General features: G+C 35.7%; 3 protein-coding genes across 5 annotated transcripts in view; 1 reads left to right on the top strand and 2 right to left on the bottom strand.

Annotated features, from left to right (window-relative positions):
- Nucleotides 1-2,046: 2,046 nt before the first annotated feature.
- Nucleotides 2,047-4,383, bottom strand: rps27l (ribosomal protein S27 like). The gene is made up of 4 exons (XM_051099335.1): nucleotides 4,246-4,383; nucleotides 2,575-2,683; nucleotides 2,374-2,484; nucleotides 2,047-2,249 (listed from the first exon to the last, which is right to left on the bottom strand). Exons 1-4 carry the CDS (start codon nucleotides 4,249-4,251, stop codon nucleotides 2,221-2,223), a joined length of 255 nt encoding a protein of 84 aa, XP_050955292.1. The 5' UTR covers nucleotides 4,252-4,383; the 3' UTR covers nucleotides 2,047-2,220.
- Nucleotides 4,384-6,267: 1,884 nt separating this feature from the next.
- LOC127156820 (ras-related protein Rab-8B-like) lies at nucleotides 6,268-17,068 on the top strand. The gene is made up of 7 exons (XM_051099904.1): nucleotides 6,268-6,483; nucleotides 9,235-9,295; nucleotides 11,601-11,661; nucleotides 11,753-11,830; nucleotides 12,511-12,600; nucleotides 13,068-13,184; nucleotides 15,226-17,068. Exons 1-7 carry the CDS (start codon nucleotides 6,360-6,362, stop codon nucleotides 15,316-15,318), a joined length of 624 nt encoding a protein of 207 aa, XP_050955861.1. The 5' UTR covers nucleotides 6,268-6,359; the 3' UTR covers nucleotides 15,319-17,068.
- A 23-nt stretch (nucleotides 17,069-17,091) lies between these two features.
- The window catches only part of LOC127156819 (transient receptor potential cation channel subfamily M member 1), a 28,403-nt gene continuing 22,481 nt past the window's right edge, over nucleotides 17,092-23,013 (bottom strand). For 2 of the 3 annotated variants that reach the window (XM_051099903.1, XM_051099902.1), the window contains exons 17-26: nucleotides 22,552-22,680; nucleotides 21,992-22,123; nucleotides 21,708-21,836; nucleotides 21,340-21,591; nucleotides 21,082-21,256; nucleotides 20,268-20,288; nucleotides 19,971-20,115; nucleotides 19,624-19,826; nucleotides 19,182-19,314; nucleotides 17,092-19,079 (exon numbers count right to left, since the gene is read on the bottom strand). In XM_051099903.1, the coding sequence (XP_050955860.1) occupies nucleotides 17,624-19,079; nucleotides 19,182-19,314; nucleotides 19,624-19,826; nucleotides 19,971-20,115; nucleotides 20,268-20,288; nucleotides 21,082-21,256; nucleotides 21,340-21,591; nucleotides 21,708-21,836; nucleotides 21,992-22,123; nucleotides 22,552-22,680 (2,775 nt within the window). In that variant the 3' untranslated portion in view covers nucleotides 17,092-17,623. The remainder of the gene's footprint in view (nucleotides 19,080-19,181; nucleotides 19,315-19,623; nucleotides 19,827-19,970; nucleotides 20,116-20,267; nucleotides 20,289-21,081; nucleotides 21,257-21,339; nucleotides 21,592-21,707; nucleotides 21,837-21,991; nucleotides 22,124-22,551; nucleotides 22,681-23,013) is intronic. The other variant, XM_051099901.1, reaches the window with a different exon arrangement.

The raw sequence follows: 23,013 nt of genomic DNA, 5'->3' as shown, positions 1-23,013 counted from the left end.
CAAAAATAAAAACTTGTAATTAAGCACTTGGTAATTAAGCACTTGTAATTTTCACAAATGAAACAATTCATTACAATTTCTCCTTTGTTTACTTGCATATACATAATTGCAGAGCTGGGTAGTAATGTATTACATGTAATCTGGGTTACGTAATCAGATTCCAGAATACAATTACTTGTAATTAAGTACTTGTAATTTTCACAAATAAAACATTTCATTACAATTCCTCCTTTGTATACTTGAATATACACAATTGCAAAACTGGGTAGTAACAGTTTACATGTAATCTGGGTTATGTAGTCAGATACCAAAAATCAAGTACTTGTAATTAAGTACTAGTAAATTAAGTACTTGTAATTTTCGCAAATAAAACATTTCATTACAACTTATCTTTTATTTACTTGAATTTACATAAATGCAGAACTGGGCAGTAACATATTACATGTTATCTGGGTTACATAATCAGATTCCAAAAATCAAGTACTTGTAATTAAGTAATTGTAAATGAAGTACTTGCAGTTTTCACAAAAAAACATTTTATTACAATTCCTCCTTTGTTTACTTGCATATACATAATTGCAGAGCTGGGTAGAAATGGATTACATGTAATATGGAATATGTAATCAGATTTTTAAAAACTAGACTTGTAATTAAGCACTTACATTTCATAACAATTTCTTGTTTGTTTATTTGAATATACATAATTGCAGAGCTGGGTAGTAAAGGATTACATGTAATCTGGATTACATAATCAGATTACAAAAATTAAGTATTTGTAATTTGATTAAAATACTTGTAATCAGACTACAGTTACTTCTTATGGATTACATGATTACATATTATTCACAGAATAGCAATAAACTATTTATAATTTGCATTTTCATCTTTTAAATGTTACTTTCTAAAACAACCTACCGCTTATGTACATTCAGATACACATGTAAAAATCACTTATTTTAATTTTACACTTTTATTATTTAATTATTAGCTTTTCATTAAGCAGTTCATTTACAAACCCCAGTTTGGGAAACCTTGACATAACACTTCACGTTGTTAATTTACAACAAATAGAATATATTTTCTTACTCTTTGTATTTTTATATTAATATGGTACATGATTATCCTATTTAAATCAATGTGATAAATGACTTAGGGCAAAAGTAATCTAAAAGTAACCAAAAAGTAGTCTGATTACATTACCTAAAATCTATAATGTAACTGATTGTGTTACTAACAACAATTATTAAGTCATTTGGAATTAGTAACATAATTTCTAATCTAGTAATCTACAAGTAAACTACCCAGCTCTGCATAATTGCAACTGAATGAAAGCAAGTTCAAAAATCATTTCTATGTAAAACATCTACACTTTATAGCGTTCTAGTTAATTTTATTTTGTATAAAACCCTCACATCCAATTTAAAGTCTGGGATCAGCAAGATTTTTTATTTATTTATTTTTAAAAGAAATCAATACATTTAATCAACAAAGATGCATCAAACTGATCAAACGTGATAGTAAAGATATTTAGAATGTTAAAAAATGCAGGTAAATGCTGTTCTTTTTAATTTTGTATTCATGAAACAATCCTGAAAATTCGCTTTCCACACAAATATTAAATGTTTTCAATATTGATAATAGTAATAAATGTTTCTTAAGCAGCATTTTAGAGTGATTTCAGAAAGAACACGTGACACTAAAGAGTGGAGTAATGATGCTGAAAATTCAGCGTTACATCACAGGAATAAATTACATTATAAAACAAAATTAAAAAAAAAAAAAAAAAGTTTACTTAAATTAGAATAATATTTCACAATATTACTGTATTTTTCATCAAATAAACAGCATAAGTAGGCATAAGAGACTTCGTTTAAAACATTCTAAAATCTTACCATGTGTTTGAATGGTAATGTAGATAGATGTAATAGATTTCAACAAAATCTAAATGTTAAAAGTGACATAACATGACGTGAGATGAGAAATGAAACTGAAAATGTGGCACTAACTATTTTAAATATGTTTGGATTAAATTGCAGGATGCAGCTGTATCATGCAGAAGAAACTTTATTCAGAACCACTGAACTGATAGCATGGTAGAAAGAACCTGCCATGCACCATTCATAATCACACTTAGAGTTCATTCATTGTAATCAATGAAAAAGTAAGGCATTAAGAAGTTGAACAATTCTTTGTATTCAAAGCATCACTCCTTTTTCATCTTCAGTGTTGCTTTCTTCTGAAAGAACAACCTGTTTGAAAAAAAGAAAACATGTAGCTTGAGATACTGTATCATGTATTTTTTGTAGTTACTGTGAATTCAAAAGTACAACCCGGACAGGCTGGATGTTTTACAATCGTTTAGTAAATACACACCCTCAGTCAGCCTTGCTTTTCCTCCTGTGGGCTGGCAGAGCACTGTTGAACACCCAACACACAAAACAACCGTCTGCGCGTGACTGAACACAGTCGTGATCTTATAACAACCTGCGTGAAGATAAGCACAGAAGATCACATTTCCTACAAGTGATATATTACACATAAGATAAACAAACGTTTCGTCTAAAGATCTCAAACCTGGACATTTTACATCCATGAAGTACGAGTTGGGACTCTGCACAAGCCTTTTCTTCTTATGCTGCCTTCTCTCGAAATCAAAGGACGGGTTCAGCAGATCTTTGGCTAACTGGAAAAATATTATTGAAGTATTTACATTTTTATATCAAACAAATTGTGTAAGTATTTAAAATTGTGTGTAATATTTGTAATATTAAAAATGTACATATAAATATATATTTACATATAAAGTTTATATATACATATACATACACACACACACATATACATACAAATAAATATATAAATATTATATATAAATATTTCATTATGTACATAATATTTAATATAAATGTGATTAAATATGTAAAAAAAAATAATAATAATAATATATATATATAGAGAGAGAGAGAGAGAGAGAGAGAGAGAGAGAGATTTGTACTCTTTGTATTTTTATATCAGTATGGTACATAATTATTCTTTTTAAATCAATGTGATAAATTTGACCTAAAACTTAGGACCTTAGTAACTAAAAGTAATCAAAAAGTAGTCCGATTACATTACCTAAAAAGTGTAATGTAATGGATTACGTTACTATCTACAATTTTTGTTACGGAATTTGGAATCAGTAACTGACTACAATTACTAAATAATCTATCCAGCTCTGCTTAATTGTAATAAATAAAATAAAATATTTGTTTCATTATTTTAAAAATGTAAATATTTACATATAATCGCACACACGTATGTAAATATTTCAAGTTTAAATTATATACAATATTTAATATAAATGTGACAAAATATGTAAATATTTAATTTGTTTATTTAGATTTTTTACACTTCGTATTTTTTTTTTTTTTTTTTAAATCAATAAGGTTAATTGTAATTTGGAATCAGGAACACACTACAATTTCTAAGCAATCTACCCAGCTCTGTATGTATATATATATATATATATATATATATATATATATATGTGTGTGTGTGTGTGTATGTAAAAATGCTAAATATTTACAAATAATCACAAACATATACATATTTAAAGTTTAGATTATATTAATCTGATCATATCTGATTAAAAAAAATATGTAAATATTTACATTTTTATTTAGATTTGTAATAAATGTAACTATTACAAAATGTTACAATAATTTATTTCTCATACACACGTCCATAAATGTTACTATATATACACTTCCTCCAACAATATGACATTTTACTGTCTTAATTACAAAATCTACAATCTAGGCAACGTTAAGCAATTTAGATTTAGCGAACAAAAATATTACAGCAATATCATTACCGACTGACACGCATGCTTTTTTTTTTTTTTTTTTTTTTTTTGCACACAAAAACAACAACATTGTTCTACGGCCATATTGATCACTCCCACCATTGTCAGTCTTAAAACTATAATACATTGCTTTTAAAAAGACAAATAAAACATCAATCTGCTCCAATCTATCATTTTACTCGGTGCATTACAACAGTTTAAATATTACTCGTGTAAAGTGAAACATTAGGCCCTATCTGAACCCTCCACAGCGCCACGTGAAATCACAAACTTCCCCATGTTTACCGCACGGTTAAAATAATCAGCAACTGGATTAACATAAAAACGCCTTACGATAGAGTTTATATCAACAACTGTCTAATGCGGGAATCGTTGTCTAGTGAAGCAAATCCACTTACAGGCATTGTCGGGAGCTGCTGTTATACGCATTCGTGGGTCTGCTGCTGCTTTCTTCGAACCTCTCGGGTAACTGCTGGGTTGCCACGCGCAGCTTCATAAAGGAAATCTGAAGAGACATGCCCAGGCATGCTCCACAATAAAACACGCCTTTATACATTAGACCTTATAAAACCTGTCAAATTTACAGGGGGGTTTCTGAACATTACATCAGCTGGATAACACTAACTGATAGCGTGTTCGTGAAATGCTGTGGCTGCTTCACCTCAGATCTCAACAAAGAACATTGATTGACATCAGCTCTACTCAATATGCATATAGACTGTCTATATATAGTTACATAATAATAATAACAATAATAACAATAATATGTTGTTGTATAATTACAAACTGTAATAAAATAAATCAAAAACAAGTAAACGCTTAAGATTAATATTTCCCGTACTGGCAACCTTAATGATAATTCTCAGAGCTCAAGCTAGAGAGATGCTCCCGTCCCTGCTGGATACATTTACTTGTTCATTTTAATTATTTCTGTTATTATTTATTATAATTTGACCGAATTGCAAACTTTGAGTAGCTGCATTATTATTTAATCTCAAATGGCAGCTGTTGTGACTGCGCCCACTAGTGGTTGTTCAATGGCAGCACCACTATACAATAGTTTTCACTACTGGATAGGCAATGCAAGAACTGCCTTTAATCAAATAGATAAGCAAATGATCCATTTGGATACAGTTTCTATAAATGAACGAGAATGAAGTTCAGTTGTATTTATTATTATTGATTTATATGTTATTTTTAAGTGAAACTTTGTTATTAGCTGTATTTGGGAATGTAATTGCTATATCATAATTTTAGAGCAAGTCTTATTGGTATTAATCAGTCTTGTATGCCAGCACACAAATACACTACCAAGAAGTTTCTTCTGCTCACCAAGCCTGCATTTATTTGATCAAACATACAGCAAAAAAGTAATATTTTTACTATTTAAAATAACTGCTTTGTGTTAGAATATATTTTAAAATGCCATTTATTCCTGTGATCAAAGCTGTATTTTGAGCATCATTACTTGATTACAGTCTTCAGTGTCACATGGTCCTTCAGAAATCATTCTGATATGCTGATTTGCTGTTCCAGAAACATTTTATTATTATTATTATTATTATTATAAATAGTTAAAACAGTTAAGTGAATTTTTTTCATGATTCTTTTATGAATAGAAAGATTCAAAGAACAGCATTTAATTGTGAAAAAAAGCTTTTGTAACATTATAGAAATTATAGAATTTAATACTTTTATTTAGCAAAGATGCTTTAAATTGATCAAAAGTGATAATAAAGACATTTTAATGTTTTGATTGATTTTATATAAATGCTGTTCTTCTAAACTTTCTGTTTACCAAAGAAACCTAATACTAATCAGCTGTTTACAACAACAACAACATATATATATATATATATATATATATATATATATATAATTTTTTTTTTTTTTTTTTTTTTTTTTGAGCAGCAAATCAGAATATTAGAATTTCTAATATTGGAGTAATGATGCTAAAAATCAGCTTTGAAATCACAGAAATAACATTTTAAAATATATTCAAATAGAAAACAGTTATTTTAAATAGTAAAAAATATTTACAAATTTTACAGTTTTTGCTCTACCTTGGATCAAAGAAATGCAGGCTTGGTGAGCAGAAGAGACTTCTTTAAAAAAAATAAATAAATAAATAAAATAAAAATAAATAAATAAATTTTGCTGTTCAAAAACTTTTTACTGGTAGTGTATATCACAAAATGAAGACACTGAATAAAGATCAAACGAATAAAAGAAAAGCAATAAAATAGTAAATAAAAAAACTTAATGTCCAAAGACTTTAAAACCTTGCATATATGCGGTACTTTCTTGATAAAAACCACGCGTAATGTATCTAGGGGGGTTCCGTATCACTGTCCTCCTAGAAACTACACTGACCAATCACGCAGCAGGCATAGCGCTGACGTCACCCCACGAGGCTCCGCCCTCGCTCGACACCGTATGATTTTTGTGTCAATGCCATGAACAAGGGAAACTGTGTGCACTGTCATTCATAAGGGAAATACCGGCTTGGTAAATGGCGAAGACTTACGATTACCTTTTCAAACTCTTGCTAATAGGAGACAGCGGAGTGGGAAAGACATGTCTGCTGTTCAGATTCAGCGAGGACGCGTTTAACACCACCTTCATCTCCACTATCGGTCAGTTCACCGGTTATCTGGGTAGAAGGTATTGGACGGGGTCCCGTTATATGCAGGACAATAGTGGTCAGATACAGTAAAGCTGCAATAGTTACGTTTCTAGTGGCATTAGTATTGACAAAGTAGGTTTAAAAAGCACCTGTGGGTTTATTTTAATCAATCATGTGATTATGTGTAACATTACAACATCTGGATATTTTTTTAGAAATGCATAGGCCTTTGAGTACATACTGCTGTTCAGCCTGTGTGTGTGTATATATATATATATATATATATATATATATTATTTATTTATTTTATTTAAATTTGTATCTAAATTAAGTATTAATATAAAAAAAACTTGTATCATATATAGATCATTTATTTTAACATACATATATTTTAGCATATATAGACAGATTATATTTATATCTGTTTATATATACGGATACACTGTTATAGATATTCTGGAAACAATGCTGTCGGCTCTGTGAAGGTGTGAGAGTCATATGTTGCTGACTAGAGCTGTATCTACTTTTAACCTGTCAAACCCACTCACTAATGGCCTTACAAGTTCATACAGGAGTCTACACAAGGGAAACATAAACAGTGTATTGAGTTATATGCAATTTATATTCATGCTAATGGTCTCAAGCCACTCAGTTTGTTGCTGTTAGATCATTTGTTGTAGCATTCAGGTTGTAGCATTCATGGCTGTTTTCCATGTAATGAGAGTCATTATTCTCTGACAGTGAGAAAGAAGAAACATGCTGCTTCATGATGCAGATAACTTGTGATAAACTAGTATCGATATGCAGCGTTGCCTTTTTATTTCCTTTTTTTCCCAAAAGATTTCTGTATTTTTTCTGTCAGCATGAACAAACAAACAAAATTAGTATTTAAAAAAAAAAAAATTAAAAAATTGGTTTTTCAGTTCTTAAAAGAACCTTTTCTTCTGGATGGCGATAAAGAACTTTTGTTTTAAGAGTGTATATGATCTTTTTATATAACATCTATTTATATTGATTTATATATAAATATAACATATATAACGAAAATGCTAAATTACATTTTTTAATACCTCAAATATCTACATATCTAAATATCTAAGTACATTTGTCTTTCTCTAAGGATTTATGGACAAAACACTGCATAATAACATTATTTTGCAGTGTGTGTGTGAGTGAACGTTGCACAGTTGTCTTTCGTCTGCCTGCACAGAGAGTTTAGTCATTTCCTTTGTCAGTTTTTCCATCTGATTAAAACGTCACCGCCCCCTCGGCTTTTGTTTGCGATGCTGTCTTGCAATGGGGTCTCTGAGCCTTGACTTTCTTTCAGACTTTAGTTGTATTTGCAGCCCATTTTTCTGTAACAACCTCTGGTAAAAAACAGCCGTTGGATGTTGGGATGTTAGAAGTCGTCATGTTCAGTCTGCATAAACAATATTTTGGTGACAACATCAGTACGGGGTTCTGAGGAAAGTATGGTTTTCTTTGTGCGGGTTCATAGTAGACTTGACCGCGAACAGAGGGCTGTACTGTTTGAATCCCCATCATGCTCTCGTGATATTCACTCAGCCCATCTCTGAATTCTTCCGCCAATGCAGCCGAGCATTTGACTGGCATCTGCTTTCTTGTGCCAGGACGTCCATGACCCCAGTTGTGGCCACTTTGCATACTTCCCCACACTTCTCTAAGCGTCCCACCTCTACTTCCTGTGTGTGTTTCTCTCGGGGTTGTGATGTTGCTTAACTAAACCTCTTGATAAATTATGTTCCTCATTGTAGCTGTAATAGTAAGACAAGACTTAATGTTTTTCTCAGTATAAACCTTTTGTTTACCAGCCCAGATCTTCAACCACTATATTGTTGTAGCATTAGACATTTTTCCACAGGAAAACCACACTACAGGGCCACTCATTTGACTAGTTGTATTGAGTGTAAGACTATCTTACTGATTCTTTAAATGTCTACTGAATGCCATATGTTGTGCCATAAATAATCTTTGAATCATCCATCTTGATTCATTTGATGATTGGAAACCAAAAAGTGTAAAAAAGTGTGGAAGCTGCTAAATCATATAGAGAAGGACTAATAAGCAGGAAAGGGTGCAATACTTTGACAAACTAAAGTTAATAGGTGGTAAAGATATGTACGAGCAGTATTAATTAAGGTATTCCCTTATATTTCATCTACCTGACCAGTAGTGGTTAGAACAAACACGAATGTTGTCAAGATTCTTGCCCTGGAATTTCTGGCAGTTTGGCCAACCACAAATGGCACGCAGTTTTTTGCACTCTTCTCCTTGATTTGTTATAACGTTTGGGAGTCTATGGTAGTCCAGATGTTTTTTTTCTGGTCCGACCAGCCCAAAACATGACAATAATTGGCCATTTTCAGCAGCAAAAATCTGCTAAATATGCAAGTTTCATTCAGTATGGTGGCATTGTTGACATTCCTTGGTGCCAATATGGATGATTGATGACGCGTTGTGAAAACACTGTACATTCAGTAGGCTTAAGATCTCATATATACAGAGAACAACCTAAAATGTTGAGTTTATTGTTGTGTAGTACACAAAACTTTTGTGAGGCAACCTGGAATACAAGCCATTTTCCACTAACCAGCAGGGCAAAAGGAGCAGTTTAACCCCAGGAACTGGAAACAACTCATTATATCTTCACCACTGCAGTGCAACATTGATTGTACCATTGATTCCATGTGGTGCCAGTTGTGGAAGATCTGACGATGTGTCTCTTTTTCTCTGTTGCCAGGAATCGATTTCAAAATCAGAACTATCGAGCTAAATGGGAAGAAAATCAAGCTGCAGATATGGTGAGCTGTTTGTTCATCATGAATATGCAGTGCTAAAACCTGTTTTATATACACCCCGCTGTATCATCATTTACACTTCGTGTACAGAGATATTTAAAGCTGTGTAAACTGTTGGTGTGTTATTCGCATCTTAAAAAGACTTATATAGAGAACAGGAATTTTTTGCACTTACTATTGAGGTCAAAAGTTTACATACCCCTTGCGGAATCTGCAAAATGGTAATTATTTTACCAAAATAAGAGGGGTCATATAAAATTATTTGTATGTTATTTTTTATTTAGTACTGAAACAAGTAAGATATTTCACATAAAAGATGTTTACATATAGTCCACAAGAGAAAATAATAGTTGAATTTTTAAAAATGGCCCTGTTAAAAAGTTTACACACACTTGATTTTTAATACTGTCTTGTTACCTGAATTACCCACAGCTTTGTTTTTTTGTTTAGTGATAGTTGGTCATGAGACACTTGTTTGTCCTGAACAGTTAAACTGCCCAATGTTCTTCATGTCCCACAGATTCTTTGGTTTTTAAGCCTTTTGCATATTTAAACCCTTTCCAACAATGACTGTATGATTTTGAGATTCATCTTTTCACACTGAGGACAACTGAGGGACTCAAACGCAAGTATTACAGAAGGTTCAAACACTCACTGATGCTCCAGAAGGAAAAACGCTGCATTAAGATGCATTAAACTTTTTGTATTTGAGGATCAGGGTAAATTTAACTTATTTTGTCTTCTGGGAAACATGTAAGTATCCTCTGCAGCTTCTAAAGGGCAGTACTAAATGAAAATAATATAATACTTAGGCAAAATAAGAAAAAAATGTACACATCTTCATTCTGTTCAAAAGTTTTCACCCCCGGCTCTTAATACATAGTTTTTCCTTCCGAAGCATCAGTGAGCATTTGAAACCTTCTATAATAGTTTTATACGAGTCCCTCAGTTGTCCTCAGTGTGAAAAAATGGATTTCAAAATCATACAGTAATTGTTGGAAAGGGTTCAAATACACAAAAATGGGACCTGAAGCATTTTTCTGAAGAACAGCAGGCAGTTTAACTGTTCAGGACAAACAAAGGACTTGTGTACAACTATCACTGAACAAAAAAATGCAGCTGTGGATCATTCAGGTAACAACACAGTATTAAGAATCAAGTGTATGTAAACTTTTGAACGGGGTCATTTTTATAAATTCAACTGTTATTTTCTCTTGTGTAAAAGTAAAACGAATTTTGTATGATTCCTCTTATTTTGTATGTAAACTTTTGACCTTAACTTTATCAGAGTTTTGTTACTTCCCTGAAAGTGCAAGGTGCCTATTAAAGATAACTTGATCTGGAAAGCAATGTTCCGTATACAAACAGACGTCTGTAAGATGTCAGTTTTACATACATTCTAAATCATAAACATCTTAAAGTCATCTAATAGACGTCTATTTTACATCTAAAAGGAAACGTCCTATTGATATATTGCAGATGAGCAAACACTCTAAAAAATACGTCTTCCAGATGTAAATGCAGATGTCAAATAGACATCTCCGTGATGTATGTGTGCTATTAGGGTTGTAAACAGTTAGCTTTGAAGCTATCCCAGATAGCACACGTACGCCTGCAAGATATCTGTTAAAAGATCACTTGATCTGGAAAGCATCTGCTGTGTACAAACGTCTAACAGATGTCTGTAATATGTCAGTTTTAAATACATCCTAAATCATAAACAACTTAAAGACATCTAATAGACATCTATTTGACATCTGATAGGAAACGTCCTATCAGTATGGCAGTATTGACATATTGCAGATGAGCAGACACTCTAAAAATACATCTTGCAGATGTTAATGTACACGTCATATAGCCAAAGCTTACCATACTTTAACTGATTAGCCTGATAGCCTACATATACGCACTACACTACACTGACTAACCTGCTAATATAGTATGTGGCTAGCTTGTAATAGTCCTTGATCGTTCATCTGTAAAGACTGATGTGTAAGAAGGAAATTATGTCACAGACTGTGGCTAGTCTTCCTGTTAACAGTCATGATGCTCGCCCACCCTGTCCAGTTAAATGACTAATGAAGGATGAGACGTGCAGACAGTAGTGTCATGGACAGGCTGTACATCCGTACCTCTCCCTCTATCTGTGCACTCCACAGGATGTTTATATTAAAAAGTGGCAAAGAGCAGGGTGGGATTCACTGTAAATGAATGTGAAGTGTTGAGGTTGAGTGGGGTGACAGAGGAAGGAAGGAGCAAGGTGAGGATGCATATACTATTTGCGTGTGACTGTCTTGTTGTTTTACAGGGACACAGCAGGACAGGAAAGATTTAGGACGATCACCACGGCGTACTACAGAGGTGCTATGGTGAGACACCACTGCCTTCTACTCATGTAAATGTGAAAGTGTTGTTCGCTGTAGATGGATGTTTTATATTTCTGCTTGCTTTGTTTTTTAGGGGATTATGTTGGTATATGACATCACCAGCGAAAAGTCATTTGAAAACATTAAAAACTGGATACGCAACATTGAGGAGGTAACACTGAGAAGGAATATGTTCACATATTTGACCCTGGACCACAAAACCAGTCATAAGTAGCACAGGGATATTTGTAGCAGTAGCCAACAATACATTGTATGGGTCAAAATATATTTTTTTTTATGCCAAAAATCATAAGGATATTAAGTAAAGATCATGTTCCATGAAGATATTTTGTAATTTCCTACTGTACATATATCAAAATGTAATTTTTGCTTAGTAATATGCATTGCTAAGAACTTAATTTAGACAACTTTAAAGGCGATTTTCTCAATATTTTGTTTTTTTTGCACCCTTAGATTCCAGATTTTCAAATAGTTGTATCTCAACATACATCAATGGAAAGCTTATTTATTCAGCTTTCAGATTATGTATAAATCTCAGTTTTAAAAACTGTCCTTTATGACTGGTTTTGTGGTCCAGGATCATATAGATTTGTGTAGTATTTTAATTTAGATTATAAAACATATTCAGTCCTGGTTTCTGATTGGTCAATATGCTTCTCGTCCAATCCTATTAGGGGGCCATTGTATAATATGCTTGTTACCCTCTCTATAAATTTGTATCAGATACATTATATTGTTTATTTGATACATTTGTTAGAGAATTTAAGTTCTTTTAACTGCAACTTCTAGAACTGCTGAACTACTGAACTAATACGTAATTACTCATTTCAGCATGCGTCATCTGATGTAGAGAAGATGATCCTCGGAAACAAATGTGACATGAACGACAGGAGACAGGTGTCCAAAGAGAGAGGAGAGAAAGTGAGGCCACTCGCATCTTACAAGCTTATAGTTTTTCATTAACCCTGCTGAAAAAAACAGCTAAAACCAGCCTAAGTTGGTCGGCTGGTTTTAGCTGGTCATCCAGCCTGGTCTTAGCTGGTCATAGCTTTTCAGCAGGCTGGTTTTAGAGGGGTTTTGACCACTTCCTTAGCTGGTCAGGCTGGGAGATGAGCTGACCTAGCCACTTCCATCTTAAACCAGCTAAGACCAGTCATCCAGCTTAGGCTGGTTTTAGCTGTTTTTTCAGCAGGGAAAATAAAAAATAATTTAAAATGAATAATATAAATCCATTAAAATAAAAAGAATAAAACAAAACGAAAAAAATATTTTTAAATGTCATTCATGTAACACTACCTTTTTATTATAGGTATATTATTTTGAATTAGATATTCATTTGTTTGTTTTATTGTTAATAACTGTTTTGTCATTTTTGACTTTTTATCCAGTTGGCAATTGATTATGGGATCAAGTTTTTGGAAACAAGTGCCAAAACCAGCATAAATGTCGAAGAGGCCTTTTTCACCCTTGCCAGAGACATTATGGCTCGACTTAACAGGAAAATGGTGAGTGTTTTTTGAAGGCTTTTTTGTAAAGGAATTATAAGTAAACAAAATTGTGCACACCAAAAGAGAATTCAGTCACTCACGCAAGTAGATTACACTCTGTCAATGCAAAGACAAAATTCGTGCCAGGCGACACAAATGACCAAATGGGCCACATGATTGCCGCAAATATGCGATATACGTCTCAACTGTGCCTTTAACGCAAGTTGAAAATTTTAAACTGAATCGGAAAATCTGCATGACGCATTATCATTAGGGGTGTGGCGGTTCACAAAATTCATGGTTCAGTTCGATACGACACAGTGGTGTAATGATTCGGTACGTTTTCGTTACAGCAACAAGAAAGAAATGCCTTTCCTTGATTTTTAAATTTTTTGTATTTATTAAAAGGAAAGATTTATTTTCAAAACTAAATACAAAAGCGCCCGTTTTTAAAATACTTTAGTTAATAAAAATATTTTGGAAGGGCTTTTGCCATTTATCTAAGATGATTTTGGGAGTGTTACTTGTTATTTTATATTAGGCCTATAGCATGGCGTATTTGTTTTCATTTTGTTAATAAATTAAATGTTCTATTTTTAATATAAGTGAGTTTGTCTTATTGTTTTGTTGTTGTCAGTTCAATTAATATCAATAAAAGTGAGGAAAAGAAGGAAAACTCAAACCAACTACCTCACCATCACAACCAGTGTTGCCAAGTCCGCGGTTTTCCCGTGGAATTGGGCTAGTTGTACACTGTTGCCGCGGGTAGTTTTTGATGACATCATAACATCATATTTAGCCCCTGAAATGTGAATTTACCAGGGGAACCCTGACAAAAAAATGTGTATTTTATCCCCCAGAACATGATTTTTAACAGGGAATGGGCAGACATCACTTTGCCTGTTACTTCATTTAGGCTGCCTTGTTGAGCACAGTCACCCTGAGAACATTATGAGTGTGTTCACACTTGTCATGTTTGGTTCAATTAAAATTAAGTCTGGTGCGGTTGATCTGTCAGTGCGGTTTGTTTGAGTAAAAGTGAACGCTGCCATCCGAACCCTGGTGCGCACCAAACAAGCTCAGTCCGCTTCCAAACAAACTCTGGTGCAGTTCGAATGAAGTATGAACGCAACACGGAACGAATACTTATAAACGATCCAAAAACAGGAAGTAATGACAAGATGTGATGCTATGCGACATGATTTCACAAAGGGAGCAAGCGGTGTATCCAAAACAAAATGAACAGAGGGCAAATGTGCAGCAACGATGAGCTAAAGTGCCTTTTAAGAGCTCTTTGTGAGTTCACAGGTGGTGAAAATAAAATCATAAACATGCAACAATGAGCGCACTTAGTTCTGCAGATGGCATTAGGTGTATTCGGCTTAAAGCGGCGCTGAACAGACTGACTAGTGAATGGGTTTTTGATGTCAAACACCTGCATCGCTCATTAAGTCAAACACATCTTTTCCTTTAGTTTGGAGTGTTCGATGAGCTCAGTCATGAAATACACATCATTCAACTGGACCAATCAGATTGTGAACGTATCACTATGCCTTTAGGTTCTGTATCTTTAGGTTCTCTGTCAAAAATGCCAATGTGAACACTAAGCGGACCAGGACCAAATGTATCTTTTTCCTTTTTGGCCTAGACCAAATGAACCAAACACACCAAACTACAAGTGTAAACACACCCTAAATTTTACACACTTCAGTGTTTTTTTTATTTTCCAAATGTAATAGGATTAGTCCAACGAATTGTTCTGTTTGTAATGCGTATCGAACCGAAAGCCTTGTACCGCCCAGTTCAATACGAATATGTGTATCATTACACCATTAGTTATCATGCAAGCCAATCACTAAAGAGCTTACTGACACATTTGGTTGTATTAGAATGGAGGAGAGCATTACGCAATGTTTTTATTTGCACGAGTGACACGAAAAACATCCCACCAGTAATTTAAAGCGATAAAGTGTTGATTGAATGAATATTCGCTTCGCTTTTTGTGTACACAAATCATAACAAAGCAAAATTAAAATGTTTCTATTTTTCTGTTGACTAGAATGACGGTGGTCAAGCAGATAGTGGAGGGCCGGTGAAGATTTCAGAGAAGCGCTCCAAAAAGCACAGCATCTTCAAGTGCGCTCTGCTGTAACTCTTTTACGTCAAGTGGATGCAGTACGTTCACTCGCTGTGTCTTTGCGGCAGCCAGAAATGCTCTGCTGGTATAACATATCACATGAGCCCCTGCAAAGAGCTGGACTATCAGGCTCAAGAACGGATGAAGGTTCGTGTTTCCAAGCCCTTAAAGTCAAGATGGGATAGAGGAATGATTCAGCTTTGGACGATTTAGTCGGTGGTAGAGTCACAATAGGAAATGTTTCCTTTGTTGTGTGGTGATAATCGTGATGATTGTGTCAAAAGATAATGGATCAAATATGAATGGTTTTGTTTTGAAATGTTTTTGTAAAATATGCTTTATGGACACAGCACACGCTGTCTTAAAACATTTGCTGCTGAAGGCTTAAATGTATCATGTACAGTATTTCTGAATTAGTCAGTGAGTCTGTTTTGTTGTAATGTGTTCCTGGGTGTCTTTTTACAGCATATACACTGTGTTGCACTGGTTTAAAAAATTTAATAGAGAAAATGCAATTTTTAGAATGTCGGTGGATTAAAAGCACTTTATATGTGTTTTCAATGAGCTCTCCTCACAGGCACATGTCCATGTATAGCACAGACAGACATCAATCCATCTGCAGTGCATGATGGGTGAAGGAACATCGTCAGGTCAGGTATCAAAGGGAACACAACTTACTTGACAAAATCACAGTCACCCATTAGGAAGTATGTGTGTCTGACGCAGCCAAACCTGAGAAACATCAGTTTTAAAGAATTAAAGAGAAATTGTGCCTGTGTTGTAAGATAGATCCTTAGCCTTAGGGTGATAAAATATAGGATTTATATTCAAAATTCAGTCTAGCACTGATTTGTGAAAATTTTGTGACTTTTTTGAATATGAAAATGATCATTAACTATTTAATTAGCATTTAAATTCATGCTTCAGTTTGAAAACAGGCTGCTTTGCCATGTGACAGCAAGTATAGACGTCCTTGTGTCAATGCTACAGTATGTTTTGTATTTCGCTAAACAAGAAAGCCACTAATGCATGTTTATGAAAACTCATTAACAGAAACTGAGCTTCTTTGTATTCCAACTTGGTATTTCTTGTTCATTTTTTTTTATCAAAATCATCCAGTTTACATTTTTTTTCACCATAGGCTCTTAAAAGAAACATACAGTTGCCAAAAAGTGTTTTTCCTGCTGTACTGTCATTTTGTGTAGTTGTTTTACTCAAAGGATGCAGGGTGAATGCAACTGGTTTGATAAGAACTTTTGTTTTCAACTGTGTGCATCCTATTCAAACTGCACTAACAGTTGTGTCAGAAGGAGTAGTACAGATTACAGCAATAAAACGTCCCCATTTGGGAATTCTCTCTTCCGACTACTTGTGCTGATACTGGGGACCTTAATGCCTTGGAACTGTATCCATTAATCTGAGTTGGACTGTTTGAATCTGGATACCACCTAGTTTGAAATAATGTTTTTGGGATCATCAATTCTCTTCAACAAATGTAGCATATATCATGACCACTGATATTCAGATGGGACCATTGTTATGCATGTATTTTCTTTCATATTTGTGACTGTATGACTGAATTTCTAAGAGAAAACTTGGTGTTATTGGACTCTTTATGCGACCTGCTACCTAAAAAGCTACAATGTGCTGATTTAATCGTGTTAAAACCTTAACAAAGAAAATGTGAACAAGAATTTGAAGTGTGGTTTTATTAATTGTAGACTTTTATACTACATATAACCAAAGTAAATACTGTATAAACATATCTTCATAGTTTTCAGCTTATTTTTTTTTTGTCCTTGGCTAAAGTTTGTCTTCTTTTCCAGCAATTCATCATCCAGAACAGCAGATGGTGCTATTACACAGTCTTATCCCAACAATACACAGAATGCACCACTTGTACAACATACTAACTTCAAACATTTTACATTGAGGTAGACTCATTTTGTCCACTGACTAGTTCAGTTTGCATAGCCTTACTTTTTAGCCCATAAATTGTCATTGTATTGTCATTTTACCAATCAAAAACAATCTAAATTGTAACACATAAATGGCATGATGAAGACTAGAGCAGTTAGCACGGATACATAATGCATTTTGTACCTTAAATAAATATAATGATTGAAGTGCAAGCACACAAATAATGGACAGTTGATACTATGGATTAAAAAATTTGCTACTCAGTTAACTTGAGCATGACACATGAGTACATACTGTTAACATAGGTATATAGCATTACAGGTGGATATGCAGAATTCATTGTGTGTCATTCTTGTCTAGTGAATTTATCTTCTTATTAGACTCCCTCTAGAGTGTCTTGTTATGGTTCGTTTGATGGCACATCCTCTGTTGTCTTTTGTGCTGGTTTACTTGGATCCTCAGGAGCGTCTCCAAATGTTCCAGCAAGGTCTCTTTCGCTGCTTGATCCGTGGGCTCTTTTCAGACTGTTTTCTAAGGTCTTGCAAGGTTTTGTGGACCAGCTTTTGGATCTCCCAGGGAGGAACATTGTGTCTTCTGGCAGAAGCAGATGGCTACCATCAGCTTGGACTTCAGAATCAAAGGGACCTATACCTGTTGGTATCTCGTCTGTTTGCTGTCCGTCTTGGTTCTCTGAACTTTCCTCCTTTCCTTCAGGATTATCTGGTTCCTTTGTCACCACCTGCTCAATATCGTTCACGCATTTGTTCACATCGTTACTTCCTTCTTCTCGTTTTACATGATCTACATCTAGCGATGCCTGTCTACTGGTCGCACCCGCTGAGTTTCTTATCCCATCTTCAGTTACCGACTGAGCACTTTCGTGATTCACTGATTCTCCTGAACTGTCCAGTGTCTTCTCCCCATCTTGCATTCCCATCTCCTCTTTACTGTGTCTAGAAGAAACTATCACCATCTGTTGCTCAGGCTGGTCAGAATGTTGCTCTACCTTGAAACTGTTGCTGAACTGGTCAATCTGGTCTACCAAGGGTCTTACCATTGATACCTTTGGCGCCTGACCAAAAAGACTAGGGTGTACTTTATACTCATAGCCAGCACTCCAACGTCTTGTAGCTGGAGACCCATCCAGTGCTTCTCCTTCTTGATTTTCTTCCCTTCCACTTCCTTGATCAAATGAGATTGTGCTCCAGCACCTTCGTACAGTGGATGGGGATGTGCTTTGTATTTCTCTGGGATAGTATTTGAAAGCTTTTACCTTTTCTAGAGGGTAGGAGGTAGTTGCCTGAAGTTTTACTCTCTCCATCATCAAGGCTTCTTTCAGTGTGGCTCTATCCGAAGAAGTCTGGTTGTCGGGAGCTGTAGATTTTGGTGATTCTGGCTTTGTCCCGTCAACCTCAACTCCCTTATCACAAGGGAAGATTCGGATGTCCACACATGAGCTAAGGTGTCTTTTTGCCCCTGGAATATCTACCTCTAGGTTCTGGCCATATTCCTTTGTGTTGAGGTTTTTAGGGTTTATCGTTTTACTCAGATCTGCCTCTTTCTCCTCAGGTGGACGGTCATCAACACCCAGGTAATAGCGGTACAGGCTATACCCATCAGCACTGTTGATACTACTGTGACGTTGAAGAGAAGAAGGGTCACAAATGGAAGAGGCAGATGAGCGTGTCCGGGTCAATTCAGAGTGGTCGATTCCCACTAGTCTTTCCAAGGCATTCACCATTCGGCCATTAATTTCTTCTAGCTGGGACAAACGAAGGTCGACTGTCTGAAGGGAGGCCTTCATAGTGTTCTCCCTCTCATTCACCTCCTCAAGGCGCATGGACATGTTCTCCACCCTGAGAAGGAACAAGAAGGTTACAATGTGTACATAAATGTCATGTTCACAGTTTGCAAACTGGGATTTCAGAGATTTTCCTATATTACAGTTCTGAAATTACCTTTCATTTGTAACCCTGATACGCTCATCATTTGAGGACTGTTGCTCATCTTCTTTCTCCCTGAAATATTCCTCCACACATTGCTCCTCAAACTCATACAGCATCTTCAACTCATCCGGGGTAAGAATAAGCTCTTTATGAAGGAAAGACAGAGAATACAAATAAATATTTACTTCTTGTTCGATTTGGGTTTATAACTCACTTGGGCACTTGCATCTTGATCCTTTAAAATTTGATCTAGGGGTGTCCAAACTCTGTCCTGCAGAGTTTAGCTCCAACTTTGCTCAACACACCTGTCTGGAAGTTTCTAGTATGCCTAGTAAGACTAGCTGGTTAGCTGGTTCAGTTGTGTTTAATTGGGGTTGGAGCTAAACTCTGCAGGACAGAGGCCTTCTAGGACTGAGTTTGGACACCCCTGGTCTAGTTATTTTTTGAAACTCACTTAATCCTTTATCCTTTTCATCCAGTTCTCCCTCCTTTTTCTTGCTACAGCGGCAGCAGAGTTTTCGGAAAAGGATGTAGAGGTGGCTAAAAATAATCATTGGTGGAGGTAGCACAGGCCTGTCATGGAAGGTCATGATGAGCTGATATCTCTGAAATTTCCACACTTGGTTGGAGATGGACTTAACCTCAAAGAACGTGTTGCTTTATTGGGAGGAAACACATAGCAAGTAGCAAATCAACACCACTGTTACTAGTTATACACCAATAAAGACATTATTTTTTGCAACGAGTCCTAAACTATTTGTGAAATAGGTCATCAAAACCATGTAATGGTAGCATTCTTACTTGAAGACAGCAATGAGCAAGTTCACAAGCAGGATGTTGGCCACTAACAAATAACAGGCCATGATAGCCGGAGTCAGCCAGGCTCCTGGAATGCAGGGTGGAAGCTTTTTGCCATCCTCGTCATATAAATTTTCTCCACAGGGGGCTGTTTAAAAATAGCTTTCTTGTTACATTATAGTACCAGCAATCATTCTGTTCCGCATTCACAACAATTCGAATGCCATTATACCATAAGTAGGGTTATTCTTCATGAAAACAGTGTTTATCATTGTGTCAAATGTTTATAGTTTTGCTTACGATTTATTTCCATTGCGTAAACTTGAGCACATTCCAGAAGGGCAGAATAGACACGAACAGTCAGTTAGTGCAAGTGGAAAAAAGAAACAAGAACAAAGTGCAAAACAAGAATTAATCAAATCCAACATCTTAATCACAAGACAGGCAGGATAATCAGCTAGAATCTGCTGCGACGTTTATGGCATACAGCCTGAAATACTGACCACAATTTGACAAATTTCTGTCTCCAAGTTTGAAAGTTGCAAGACTGATACTCAAAGGTTCCTAACACAGCAAGAAAGGCGCTAGATCAGGGGTCACCAGACTAGATCCTGGAGGGCTGGTGTCCAACCCCAATCAAACACACCTGAACAAGCTAATCAAGGTCTCACTAGGTATACTTGAAACTTCCAGGCAGGTGTGTTGCGGCAAGTTGGATCTAAACTGTACAGGACCTCAGCCCTCCAGGACTGAGTTTGGTGAACCCTGCACTAGACATTATGTTATAAGGCAGGGGTCTCCAAACTCGGTCCTGGAGGGCTGGCGTCCAGCAGAGTTTGGCTCCAACCCTAATAAAACACACCTGAACTAGCTAATCAAAGTCTTACTAGGCATGCCAGAAGCTTTCAGGCAGGTGTGTTGAGACAAGTTGAAGCTAAACTCTGCAGGACACCAGTCCTCCAGGACTGAGTTTAGGGGAAACTGCAACAAACAGCAGGATCACATAGGTGATGGAGATATTAGTGAGGAGTTAGAAAGGTGGATCAGACTGTTAAATGCTGTCTATCTACCCTGGAGGCAGGAAACAAAATCTTACTATGAATTCTAGTCTTACGGTCTATCGAATCTGCAAACACCTCTCCATAGATCATCCAGTAAGGCATGTAGAAGATGTTGCGGGCCAAGCGCCATGTGGGCTCCTCGTCTGGGTGAAGAATAGCCTGCCGTGCCACGCCGAAACTCATCAAGACCACCAACATGATCACCACAAAGTACAGCATGTCAATCATCTGCAAGACAGGTGGCAGCTGTTTTAGTCAAAAGGAACATATAGCTGCCAATCAAGTGTACAAGGTGTAAAAGCATACATTACCATTTTCCCTATCATCATGACATAGGGTCCTAGGTACTTGTTGACTCCAAATATGTCCAGTACACGGATATACCAGAAGATAATGTCCACGCAGTAGATCACACGGCCATAGCCCATGTAGGGTTCGCTTTGAAGTCTAAGCAGTAGCCCGAGCAAGAAGGTAGAGATGGCCGCCAGGTCTGTGATATTCCAGTACTCTTCTAACCACACGTTTATCTTTTGCCTGAGCTTGCCTGGTTCTGACATCAAGATCTGGAAGAGACAGTACCAGACACAGGCTACAAGCTGATTCTTTGCCATTTGGGTTTGGGTTGATTTCACTGTTTTTGCATTGATTTCTAGAGATGTGGCTGCAGCTGTGAGTTTACCTGTCTGACTTTTTCCAATCCCAAAGTGATGATGTATGAAATGACAAACCACTCTTGTATAGATGGCCACCGCTCCATCTTCACCAGTACTACATAATTGTACAGCATGAGATAGCCAAGGTACGAGATCTGTCCAATGAAAACCGATTTTAAATTTCAGTGTAGTTTTATGTATTTTCTTTTCAGGGTATTTCCCTGCAAATGGCCCTAGATGCTGGGATAGATGACCCTAAATAAGACAAACAGTTTGGAAAATGGAAGGATAGATGAATTTTTTTACTCACAGTATTGAACCAAAATTTGGTGAAAGGGGCATTGTAGAACTCATAGATCTTCGTTCCAATAGGAATCCGTCTCATTTTCTTATTACTATCCTCCTCATCTCCTTTCTTAGAAGCTGCATCTGCATTGGCATCCTAGCAGCACATGAGGTAGTTTCACAGCAAGCAGAATTCATAGAAACAGCATCCTCTCTAAAATCTAAATCACTAAATCATCCTGGATTTGTTTTAACCAGACCAAACATGAGATTAAGAAGCTGTTTGATGTGGCATTAATGTCTGCGCTAGAGTTCCCTGACTGTTTTCTCCCCACAGGACTAACCAAAAATACTGAGGTTTTGATAGACTGTAAAAGAATAGAGTAACCACAAACTACATACACTTTCTATTATTTAATCCTTCCACTTTTTATCTACATCATGTGTGGATGTGTCACGCAAGACTTGTGTTTACTGATGTATTAAGCTCATATTATGTTGGGCCAGGAGCTTTCACTTATGTACGCTACACTGATCTAATAAAGGAGAGGTTTGTTTAAATAGAAAGAGTGGTGCAATTTTTACCCGGCCAGACTTTTCATCATCCTTGGTCTTTCTGTCCTCACTATTTGCAGTGACTTGATGAGACATGTCATCACCCAGACGAAAGTCCAACAGCAGGATAAAAGGTGGGAAAATGAGGCTGAGGATCACCTGGAGTTTACAGAAACAGAAAAACATGGCATATCACAATCAAGAAATAACTCACAACCAATTCTCTAGATATTTGTACTCGAAAACAAGACAAAAATAGCCAGGAAAACAGTACGTGTAACATTTAAAGCCATGACTTTTAAAATTCCTGACGTTCTGATCCAATTTAAGAACATTTAAACAGATTAGTTCACTTCCAGAATAAAAATGTCCTAATAATTTACTCAACCCCATGTTATCCAAGATGTTTATGTCTGTTTTTCTTCAGTTGAAAAGAAATAAATGTTTTTGAGGAAAACATTCCAGGATTTTTTTCCATATAGTGGACTTCAG

Source organism: Labeo rohita, chromosome 25 (assembly GCF_022985175.1).
Source record: "Labeo rohita strain BAU-BD-2019 chromosome 25, IGBB_LRoh.1.0, whole genome shotgun sequence".
Classification (NCBI taxonomy): Eukaryota; Metazoa; Chordata; class Actinopteri; order Cypriniformes; family Cyprinidae; genus Labeo; species Labeo rohita.
Note: the sequence above shows the minus strand (reverse complement) of the source record. Positions and strands in the feature narration are given on the sequence as shown.

Excerpts from the sequence above, each read along its gene's own strand:
- rps27l (XM_051099335.1), bottom strand. Across the intron at positions 2,485-2,574 it reads CATGGATGTAAAATGTCCAG|GTTGTTATAAGATCACGACT; the intron begins GTTTGAGATCTT and ends ATCTTCACGCAG. Across the intron at positions 2,250-2,373 it reads AAAAGCAAGGCTGACTGAGG|GTTGTTCTTTCAGAAGAAAG; the intron begins GTGTGTATTTAC and ends TTTTTCAAACAG.
- LOC127156820 (XM_051099904.1), top strand. The coding sequence starts at position 6,360 with ATGGCGAAGACTTACGATTACCTTTTCAAACTCTTGCTAATAGGAGAC. Across the intron at positions 6,484-9,234 it reads CACCTTCATCTCCACTATCG|GAATCGATTTCAAAATCAGA; the intron begins GTCAGTTCACCG and ends CTCTGTTGCCAG. Across the intron at positions 11,662-11,752 it reads CGTACTACAGAGGTGCTATG|GGGATTATGTTGGTATATGA; the intron begins GTGAGACACCAC and ends TTTGTTTTTTAG.